The sequence below is a fragment of the Ictidomys tridecemlineatus genome, chromosome 10, assembly GCF_052094955.1.
Source record: "Ictidomys tridecemlineatus isolate mIctTri1 chromosome 10, mIctTri1.hap1, whole genome shotgun sequence".
NCBI classification, from domain to species: domain Eukaryota; kingdom Metazoa; phylum Chordata; class Mammalia; order Rodentia; family Sciuridae; genus Ictidomys; species Ictidomys tridecemlineatus.
In genome coordinates this window covers 130,459,823-130,471,939 of record NC_135486.1, presented here as the reverse complement: position 1 = coordinate 130,471,939, position 12,117 = coordinate 130,459,823, and the positions used below count along the sequence as shown (strand labels likewise).

The following is a 12,117-nucleotide window of genomic DNA, read 5'->3' as shown; positions in this document are numbered from 1 at the left end:
ACAGTCTCCGTCACCCAGTTCCCTCACTTGCCTTACTCTTATTTTTATAATTGTGCTGTGATACTACATTGTCTCTCCTGCCTATGTATACTTCATCCCCACATAAACATATCTCATCACTGAATTTATACTTAATATATAGATGTTGTGCTCCTTCAGGAACAGGAGCTCTCTGTGAGCATGTAACAAGTTTCTTACCTGCCCCTGCTTACATTACTGATTTTTCTGGCCTGACCTTCTGACTTGCCAATTCTTGGTCCATATGTTGTCTCAGAAAACCACTTAGGCCTAAATTGATATACCTTAAAGTATACTAGCTATCCAGAATTATTATTATCTTTTCATTAAACAATAAATTATGTAATGGTAATCATTTACATCTTATATCCTTTCTCTGTCCTCCTGTAAGATTCTTATGTTGCAGTCACTTCTAGAAGAGGAAGAGATTTTCCTCTTAGAACACTTGACTGACATTGACTAACAAATGGGAAGAGTAATAATAATGCCTTTTGGAATATGTATTCTCAGTATGCATGCCAGCTTTCTGTCTAAGGAAAGATAAATTCACAATGATGTACAAGTTGCTACTGTATGTGCTTACTGCAAACCTACAATATATATCCAAAAGTTATTGACACTTCGAAAAAAGAGGACAGATTTAAGGGTAGTAGGCTTAAAATTTGATGGTATCTGAACAGGTCATGTACCTTACGGCAAGTTTTCTCTTAAGTCTTGATGTTCAGAATCTACTTTGATGCTTGTCAGTATATACTATTTATATATTTTTTGCTTTATGGATATTGTGTTTTATTATTCCTACTAGGTTAAATATTATCTACGTTTCAGTAGTTTAAAGAAGAACAACAAGTTTGGGGATTCATTTGAAGCAAGTAGCTGGTTGACAAATTCTCTCTTTCCATCGGTGCCTCCTGTGGGACCTAGAAACCAACAAGAAGAAGATGGGGGAAGTCCTGGTAAGTAGATTTTTAATCATACATCTCTTAATAGTCTGTTTCATAATAAGAACTCATGTTTTCACCTTGTGATGAAAGCTGTTTAATCATTTTGTATGCAGGGAAGCATTGATAAGCTGAACTTCAGAAAGGACAAGCCCTTCATGGGTGAGCAGAGAGCTCTTGTGGCTTTCATACCTGGAAACAAATGCCTGATATGGGTGCAAATGTGTCAGTCATAGCTAGAGGCAGTCTGTATACATGGCAAAGTGTTTTACAATAATATGGACTAGTAAGATGGACACAAATATGAAGAGCTCTCCCTCCTCAAAAAATAATGTTTCAATTCAACTATTTTCTTTCCCCTAGTCCTAGGATTTTTGTGAAGTAGCCAACAGTGGAAGTGTGCTAGAAAGCAAAGAGAGCTCATGCAGTCTAATCATGGTTGTATTGTGGGACCTAATGGAATTAAACCCTAAGGAAACCCAAACTCTCTGAAACTATAGACCTACCTGTCCTGCTTATAAGATGAAGAGATAAGGAATTTCAGGAGAGACATGCCAATACTGAAACCTTGAGGCTGTCTGTCCCTCTGGAGATAGCCCACATTGTCCCCTTGCTTTACCCCAAAGGATCTCTGTTTTGATATTGCCCCATTCTCCCTTAAGTGGATATCTACTTCTGTACCTTAAAAAATTTTTAAATAGATATTATTGAACAAAAATACAATATGTTAAATAAATTCATATATGAGATTAATAGCATACAGAACATGACAAAATAGTCAATAAATTTGAAGATACATAGTATACATTTTGCAAAAAAAGATGAGGACTGACATTATTTGGTCATATATACAAATGAAATACTTTGATGCCACAGTATGTATGAAACTTGAAAACAATATGCTAAGTGAAAAAAGGTCACATATTGTATGATACCATTTACATAGAACATGCAGAATAGAAAAGTCTGTAGAGACCAAATATTTGTGTTTTCCATGGACTATGAGGAGGAAGGAATGGGAAGTAAATGTGTAATATAGGTGTGGGGTTTCCTTTTGGGAAATTGAAAATGTTTTGGAACTATGTAGAAGTATTCATTGCATAATACTATGAATACCACAAAATTCTGCACTTTAAAATTATTAATTTTATGTGATAGGAATAAAGAGAAATGAGTTTGCTATCTCTGATGATTAATCTCCATCATATTCAACTTGATTGGATTGATAGACTCTTCCTAACTAGTAAAGCATACTGCTGGGTGTGTTTGTCAGAGTGTTTCCAGAGATAATTGGCATGTGGGCAGCAGAATGAGAGGAAAGATCTGCTCTAAATGTGGATAACACCATCTAGTAGGCTAGAGGCCCAGATGGAACAAAACTCAAGTTTGATTCTTCTTGAGCAAGTTTATCTACTGCTGTCTGTCACCCATGGACCTTAGATGCCAGTTTCTTCAGTTTTTTTGTGTACACTCACACCAGCAACTCTCTAAGGTTTCTAGGACTTTAGCCTCAGAATGAGACTGTATTATTGGTCCCTTTGTTCTGAGGCTTCTGGCTTCTTTGAGCAGAAGGGGTTTCTCTAGCTTTTTTCTATGTAGACAGTCATCATAGGACTGCCCAAACTCTGATCATATAAGTTGATCTAATAAATCCCCCTTTCTCCTTTTTTATTGGTTCTGTTCATAACTAATAAGAATCAGTCAGATAGTATTAAATGTTTCATATTTGGAATTGGAGGTATCATAAGTAAAGAGAAAGAAAAGGGGTACCAAATGTGTTTGAAGGTCTATTGGACATTTTTCAAATTCGATGAAAATTGTAAATTGGTATGTCAAAGAAGTTCTAAAAACCTCAGTCAGGATAAATATATCTACCATAATCATACACATAAATTGTAGAAAATCAGCAATGAGGGGAAAATCTGACAGGAACTTGTCAAAAAAAGGTATATTACATATAATCGATTTTCATTATCTTCAGTGATTATATTCTTTAAAGTTGTCAAGAATACTAAATTAGCAAATGTTTAATCATTGTTCCAGGGGAAATATAGGATTAGGTTTCTATAAGCAATTGGTCACAACATTTTTGTCAACTTAACAACATATAGTCTAGTTTTATGTGTGTTTCTGTTTTTAAAATCTTAATATCTGTGGTTGATTTGTAACACTGTAACACAACACATTGGCACTGTAATTCAAAAGGAACATTATAGACTTCTTGTTCTTAGAGAACATTACATTTTAAAGGTGAACTTACCAGCCAAAAGCATAAAAATGTGGAAAACTGATATGAAAGTCACATACTTACAGTTTGAGAGCTGTAAGAAAAAGAATTACCCTAATCTAAACAACAGAATTTTTTAAAAAGGAGGGTAAAGAAGAACCTCAAGGACAGATGGAGTTATCAAAAAAATCTAATACAATGGAAGGAGGCCCTCATCGTTATACAAAATACATATATGATAGTGTGAGGGGGGAAGGAAAAAAGAGAGAGAAATGTGTCCCATTGGGTAGAGAGAGGTGATGGGAGGGGAGGGGAAAGGAGAGGGTGATAGGGAGGGCAGCAGAATACAGCAGACACTAGTATTGCTATATCTATATACGTGGCTGTATAACCAATGTGATCTTGCAATCCGTACACATGGAAAAATGAGAATTCAAACCCCATTGAATCAAATGTCAAGATCATTGTATTGTCTCGAGCAACTAATAAAAATTAAAAATTAAAAAAAATCTAATACACTATCAGAGACTGAGATGAAGAGGAGAAAGAGAACAAAGCTGGGGGGCGGGAAACACAGGGATAATTGTTATGTTCCTCATGACAAAAACATTCCTCTTCCCATCACGGGAAGGAGAATGCCAGTGAGACTGCCTCCCACAGAAAATGACTGAAAGTTTCTCAGATTTGAAAAGAGACAGAAATCCACTGAAAACTAAAGACAAAAAAAAATCTTGAAAGCAGCCAGAGGAAAATTAACATGTTACATACAGTGGAAAACAGTATGAATGACAGCCTATTTCAGAAACCATCAACATTAAAAGGAAATTGTAATTAATCAAGTTACATTTTTATGTATGTACAATTGTGTTATGACAAGAACAAGACCCATTGTTCTATATAATTAATACACACCAATAATCAAGGGGAAATTGTAAAATCTCAAGCATGGAAAGAAAATGTGTTGCCAGCAGAACATCCTAAGAGAATGACTAAAGGAAATTCTCTAAACATAAAGGAACTGATTTTTAAAAAAAGAAAACCTGAAAACATCCGGAAGGAAGGAAGAATATTATAGGCAAAAATATGGGTAAATATAATAGATTTTTCTTCAATTTTCTGAAGTATGTTTGATAGTTGAAGCAAAAATTTTAACATTGGTGAATGTAGTTCACATTATAAGTAAAAAAAATGACAATTCTATTATAAATGAAGGAGAATAAATGTATATAAAGGGAGTTGAAATTTCCATACTTAGAATTATACTAGTTAGTTGTGAAAAAATTATTTGTAAATAATGTAATACAGAGAACAATGACTAACAAAGCTATGTGAAGAGTTAGTTAAGCAAAAACTATGGATTAAATCAAATGGTTGAACATATATATGATTGAAATACCAAAAGGAGAAGTAAGAAAGAATAGAGCAAAAATTTTTTGAGGAATTAATGACTGAGAATTTTCTAAAAGATGACAGACGCTAAACCACAAACCCCCCAAAAGCTTAGAGAACATCAAGCAGGATTAAAATAGAAGCAAACAAATGGAACTCCCCATTTAGTCATATCTTACTCACACTACATAAAATCAGTGACAAGCAACAATAAATGTTGGCAAGATTATTGGGAAAGGGGTACACTCATACATTGCTGGTGGGACTGCAAATTGGTGCAGCCACTCTGGAAAGCAGTATGGCGATTCCTCAGAAAACTTGGAATGGAACCGCCATTTGACCCAGTTATCCCACTCCATGGTATATACCCAAAGGAGTTAAAATATATACTACAGTTCAGTGGTGCAGCCACATCAATGTTTGTAGCATCTCAACTCACAATAGCTAAGCTATGGAACTAACCTAGATCCTAATTAGAATAAGATATATTCCATGTATATATAATATGTCAACAGATGCATAAAGAAAATGTGGCATATATACATGATGGAATGTTACTCAGCCATTAAGAATAACAACTTTATGACATTTGCCAGCAAATGGATTAATCTGGAGATTGTCATACTAAATGAAATAAACTAATCCCAAAAAACAAAAGGCAAATGTTCTCTCTGATATGCAAATGCTAACACACAACAAAGGAGGGAGGAGAAGAATAGAAGTTCAGTGGATTATATAAAGGGGGATGAAGAGAAGGGAGGGGAGTTGGGAATAGGAAAGACAGTAGAAAGAATCTGAAGTAACTTTCCTATGTTCATATATGAATACACCACAGTGAACCTCCACATAATGTACAACCACAAGAATGGGATCCTAATTAGAATAAGATATATTCCAAGTATATATAATATGTCAAAATATACTGTCATGTATATCTAAAAAGAAAAAAAGATCAATTACAAATGTTAAACCTTGAAGGTATTATATTGTGCCAACAAGGGAGAATTCACAGCTAATTTCATGTGAGAAACAATGTAAGCAAAAAGAGAGTGACATTTTCAAAGTGTTGGGGAAAAAAAAAAAAACATTAACCCAGAAATCTGGTGACCCAGTGAAAACTTTCTAACAAAGAAGAAAGAAAGCCTTTCTCACAACAAAATTTTAAAAAATCTTGTAGAAATGTATTGCCAACAGACCTGTTCTGTATAAATTATCTTGTACTGCCTTTGCAACTTGTCTGCAAAAGCTGTTTATTTTTTAAAAATTAAAATTATATTTAAAAAAATATCTCCACCCAAAGTATCAGTAAGAGATTTTCTCAATCTAATAAAGCACATCTGTGGAAGATAGGTAGCTTATTGGTGAAATAGTGAACATTCCCTCCTAATATCAGGAATAAAGCAAAGATGTTTATTTTCATCAGTTTTGTTCAGCAAATTATTGGAAGTTCTAGAAAAAATATCAGAAAAAGAAGCATCATAACATTTGGAAAGGAAAGAGTGAAATTATCTTTATTTACAGCTGACACATTCATTATGTATTTGGGTGGCAAAACTCTGATAGCTGCTCTGAAATTTAGACTATAACAAGAGCCTTATTACAAAAATTAACTTATGTTGTTTGCCTTTGACATACAGTCATGTGTGGCTTCACATTGGAATAAAGTATGAAAAATACATCATTAGGCATTTTACACTTTCACAGCATGATCGTTACATAGAGTGTTCTTACACAAATTTAAGATGGCTACATCACTAGGTAATTTTATATGACCACTACTCCACTATTGTACAGGTGATCTATTTGTTGACAGAATATGACCATACTTTATTGTGCTTTTCTTTTGTTTTTGTTCAACTCAGCTATTTTTTGGTCTACGGTACTTAATCTTTGTTTTCTCATTTAGGGTACATCAGTGAAGGGTTCCTGCTTGTGCAACATGCCCTGGACAAGGCCATTATGCTACATCACAGTGGCACTGCTGCAGAAAAACTGTTTAATGGTGTTAGAATTTTTGTTCAGAGATTTCCATACCCAATGCAGTATCAAGATTTTTTCTATGTATTTGCTGGTATTTTTATCCCTTTAGTAACCATATGTATCTTCTCTTTGAATCATCTTATCTTAATTCAGTCCATTGTGTGGGAAAAGGAAAATCAATTAAAGGTAACTCTACTTTTCTTGTGGTAGATAGAGCTTCCCAGAAAATTTTGAGTCTGTGGGGCAAATTTATGTAGAAGATTATATTATTTCTACACACTCAAAAATGGTAGATGTTTATGTTTCAGTGGCAGCTAAGTACTTTTGACAATTACCCATAATTTTGTTTTAATTGTAATTCTTGGTATGAATTTTAGTTTTAGTTACAGAAGACTACTCCAAAGAATATTACTGATAGAATTCAAATGCAATGCTAAATGAACTAAATAATTATCTGAACTCTTAAAATTATATCTAGACTGATTAAGATAAAATCCAATTCCAAGATACTATGATTCTGATTTTTTTCTTAAGAGAACTTTTCAGCTTTCTTGAGTGAATCTTTTCCAGTTTTGAGTTTGGTCCAGAGTATGTTGTTTTAAACCAGAGACTTTATAGTTCAGAATTCAGTTATCACCCAATTAACCAATGATTTATTCAATGATTTATTAGTATCTACTTAGTTTTATTTTATTTATTACTATCTTACTACCTACTTAGTATCTACTTTATTATTGATTTATTAGTATCTACTTAGTTTCAGGGATTCTGATAAACCATGTTTTGACTCTATTACTCATTAACTCTAGAACATCATGTAAGATTTCTATATTATTTTCTAAATTGAGCTTAATTAATAAAACCTAACCTTCAGGATAGTACAATATTAAGTGAGATGTTATATGAAAATTTTTCTATCCAAAGTTACTATTGTGCGGTGTAACTGAGGAAATATATGTAGAGTGCTTAGTAGTACAGTACCTGGCATGTAGTGAGTGATTAGTAATTATGTGTGTAGCTACTGTCGTCAGTCATTTCTCCTTTTCATTTATCTTCTTTATGTAATCATGAGTCATACAATTTTCTTCCTTTCCTTTGTTTGTGGCAGCATCACTTTAAAGATGGGCTCTCATTGTTTTTTACTCAGGGCTCTTGTTACTCATCTTCATATCCACTATCTTGCCTCCTAATCTACCATGTACTTAGTTATCATGTTAATTGTCCTAAACCACAGATTGGCATAAATAAATATAAGGGATGTATTTATTTGATTGCTTTTTGAACACATTTCATTTAAGCATATACATTTTCTAAAATTTGTCAACTTTCTACTTCTCATTTTGTTATTATTTACATCAGGAAATCCAAAAGATGACATAATTTGATGCTTCATTTATGTTTGTTTCTTCTGACTATAATACATTTCTTTCCCTTCTGATTAGTGAAGTTTCCTTTCTTGCCTCTTCCTCTAATTTCATACTTCTACCTCCTTGGTTTTCTCTTTAATTCTCCTCTATAACACTTTTTTCTTTATGCCCCCAGAACATGCTATACAATCAGTCAAGCTTTTAAGATTCTTTAATTAAAATTTTTTCATTGAAATATACATATACAGAGAAATGTGCACAAATCATGCATGTGATTGAATGGATTTATTATAAAGAAAATATGCACTAAGAGTTACTTTGTACACATTTGAAAATATTTTCCCGAAGTTATGCACTAATCTAGCTTCTAAAATCATGAGTTCATTTTGTCTTTTAAAACTTGATAAAATTGAAACATGTATTATATGTAACTTTGTGTCTGTGTGATTCATTTAGCTAAATATGTAGATGTGTTTTGTGTAAGTTAATTAAGTTTTGATTCTGTGGTATGACCATTATTATTTGGGTTGTTTAACATTTGCCTGTTATTACTGATACTCCTATGACTTTTCCTTATCTTTTTTGCTGAATGTTAGGTTATACATGTCACCCATTAGTAGCTAATACTTGAGTTTTCCAATAAAATTCTATAGTTTTACCCATCCATTACCAACGCATGAAAATTCTTTTTTCTACCTATCTTGACAAGCATTTGGTATTACTGGTCTTTTCTAATTTTATCATTCCTGGTGAGTGTGTAATGGTATTGCATTGTATTGGATCATTCAGTTGCCAGCCTGTTTATACTGGAAACTGTATTTCTAGAAAAATTCCTGCCTACATGGTTCCTTATTGAAGTTGGCTAAAAATGAAGTGCCATCAAATAAACCAATCAATAAATGGGCCAAGGAACTGAACATACATTTCTCAGAAGATGATATATCAATCAACAAATATATGAAAAAAAATGTTCAACATCCCTAGTAATTAGAGAAATGCAAATCAAAACCACTCTAAGAGTTCATCTCACTCCAGTCAGAATGGCAGCTATTAAGAATACAAACAACAATAAGTGTTGGTGAGGATGTGGGAGAAAAGACACACTCATACATTTCTGGTGGGACTACAAGTTGGTGCAGCCAATATGGAAAGCAGTATGGAGATTCCTTGAAAATTGGGAATGGAACCACCATTTGACCCAGCTATCCTAAGCCTTAGTTTACACCAAAAGGACTTAAAACAGCATACTACAGGTATACAGCCACATTGATATTTATAGCAGCACAGTTCACAATAGCTAAATGTGGAACCAACCTATATACCCTTTAGTAGATGAATGGATAAAGAAACCATGATATACACACACACACACACACACACACACACACACACACACAATGGAATATTACTCATCATTAAAAGAGAATGAAATCATGGCATTTGAAGATTCTTATTGGCCTTATACATTATATTCTTAAATCCTTTTAAAATATTTTGTTAAAACTCAAAATACCACATAAACTACTAGTTCTGAAGAAAATATATTATTGATAAAAAATGACTGCTTTTCTTACTCTTTTCATATTAATTAATTTTTATAACTGAATAAACTGTATTTGTATTTCTTTACTACCTCCTGGAAGAGGACATGATACAAAGAAGAAAAGATTAATTTATGTGGTTTATAGCCTTATTTAAGTATTCTTCATGTCTTATCAGTATTAGGTAAATTGCTGGGGAAATGATCTCTGGGATTATAAGAATTATAGACTCACTAATAATAATTTTAATCAAGTTATTTGAAATTCTGAGTCTTGATTTCCTCCTCTTTAAATTGGAGATAATATCTACTACTTAACTCATTTTAGTTATGGTCATGAAATTATATAATTTTTGTAATGCATTTTTAAAACTCTAAGTTTCTTTATGGTTATACTGTTTTTTTGTGATAATTGATTTGTTTTAACTCTTCTGCAGGAGTACCAGCTCATGATAGGAGTCAGTAATTGGATGATCTGGGCTGCCTATTTCTTCATATTCCTCTGCTTATATTTTTTGACCATTATTTATATGTGCATAATTTTATTTTTCAAGGCAAGTGTCTATTTGACTGTAGCATGGTACTGCTAAACTTTAATAGGGAAAACAGAAGTATGGTGGGAGCTCTTAAGGTTTCTAGAGAATGAAAGTGTGGCTTTTATTTATTTGCAGAAACTCAGATGCCAGTTAGTCTTTCAGCAAACTGTACTTTTTTTTAAATCTTTATTTTATTTTTATGTGGTGCCGAGGATCGAACCCAGCGCCCAGCGCATGCCAGGTGAAAGTGTTACTGCTTGAGCCACATCCCCAGCCCTCAGCAAACTGTACTTTAAACCTAGATGGGTGGACCATCTTTAATAAATTAATTCTTAATTATCCATAATCTTACTGAGTAGTGTTATAGTTTCACTAGGACTAATAAAATGTTTTAACGATATTTCATGGTTTCTCTTTTGTTTCGTTATATTGCTACTTAGAGATGATTAAACAGAGTTCCTGATTTTTTGATAGATCGAACCTGCACCAATCTTCCAGTACAGTGACCCAGTTCTTGTCTTCATCTTTTTGCTGTTTTATGCCATCTCCCTAATATTCTATAGCTTCATGATTAGTACATTCTTTAATAAAGGTGAGTCTAAAATTTCTTATGTAAAAGATTATTAGTGATAAAAACACAGATTATATTTGGAAGCTTCTTATAAACCTCACTCTACATTCTTACTGAACAGACAAATGTCATATGCACATGGAATGTTTTGAAAAAGAATGAAGAGAATATAGGGAATGAAAATTAGTATATCACAATATATATGTGGTAGTAGGATCATATTTGTTTTTTCTACCTTTAGTTTCTACCTCACGTATTGTATCTGTCTAATCTTTCCACCAGGAAAGACTATTAGAAGGATCAATATCAGCTAGTACCTGATGATGAGCCTGGTTTATGTAAAAGTAAGAAAACAAACAAACAAAAATGCTCCAGTGAGAGAAAGGCTTTTACACTTAATTAATAGATGCTTATTGTTTGCTGTTTGTTTGAAATACATTGCCTGCTTCATAGAGCTGACCTTTGTGGCACAGATACACAAAATATTGTTTTAGTCAGAGTTATTTGGAGAACAACTGAAGTTGGCTAAAAATGAGGATATTTTGGACAATCAAAGAAAATTTATTATAAGGAATTGGTTCAGTGTGATTATGGAGACCAAGAAGTTCTACAATCTGCAATCTGTAACTGGAGACCCAGGAAAGCCAGTAGTTTAAAGGCCTGTAAACAAGAGGAGCCAGTGGTGTAAATATAGTCCAGAGGCAGGAGAATATGGATGTCCAAGTCAAGTAGATAGTCAGGAAGAAAAAAGGGACGATTTTCCCTTCCTTCACCTTTTTGTTCTTTCTGAGCTCTTGATAGATTGGATAATGCCTGTCCATTCAGAGAAGGACAATATTCTGGACTTAATCCACATGTTCAGATGCTAATCTCTCATCTGGAAATAGACTCATAGACTTACCCAGAAGTAATGGTTTGTATATGCCATAGTACAATCAAGTTGATACAAAATTAACCATCTTAAGACAGTAATGAAAATTAATGGAACATTGTACACATATAAAAAAGACATAGATGAAAATATTCCAGGTTAAAATAGACATAAGAATGCTGCCAGCGGGGAGAGGGGGATTTTGAAATGTTTTTTAAGGATTGGAAGATGGAAATAGGAAGTAAAGTCAGTGTGTACAAATATCTATTCATTTATACCTTTGGGTTAAATACTTTTTGCTAGCACAGTGTCTAATAACAAAGACAAGAATTGATTCCTTGTGCTTTGAGGATTATGTGGAAGCAATTTAAATCTACATTTCCCAATTATCAGTGGAAGTTTAGTATGTGTTACTAGTATGAGTCATGTTTCCTTTTCTGTAAAATCTCTTAATTCATTCTGATTTTTATAACTCTTGATAACATCCTTCTTTATTTCTTGTAACAATGTTTTAGTCAAAGTCTATTTTTGTCTGATATTAGTATAGCCAAACCAAGTCTCTTTAGGTTATTTACTTGGAGTACCTTCTGTCCTTTAACTTTCAACTAATGGTATATTCAGATTTTTTTAAAATCCTTTCTGTCACCTTTACCTTTCATAGAGATTTTAATCTTTTT

The 12,117-nt window shown here is 33.0% G+C and overlaps 1 protein-coding gene across 1 annotated transcript in view; it reads left to right on the top strand.

Annotated features, from left to right (window-relative positions):
- Positions 1-12,117, top strand: part of LOC101976043 (phospholipid-transporting ATPase ABCA3) — a 119,765-nt gene that overhangs the window by 7,836 nt on the left and 99,812 nt on the right. Inside the window, exons 5-8 of the mRNA XM_005323918.3 lie at positions 824-974; positions 6,482-6,741; positions 9,900-10,016; positions 10,473-10,590. Of these exons, the coding sequence (XP_005323975.1) occupies positions 824-974; positions 6,482-6,741; positions 9,900-10,016; positions 10,473-10,590 (646 nt within the window). The remainder of the gene's footprint in view (positions 1-823; positions 975-6,481; positions 6,742-9,899; positions 10,017-10,472; positions 10,591-12,117) is intronic.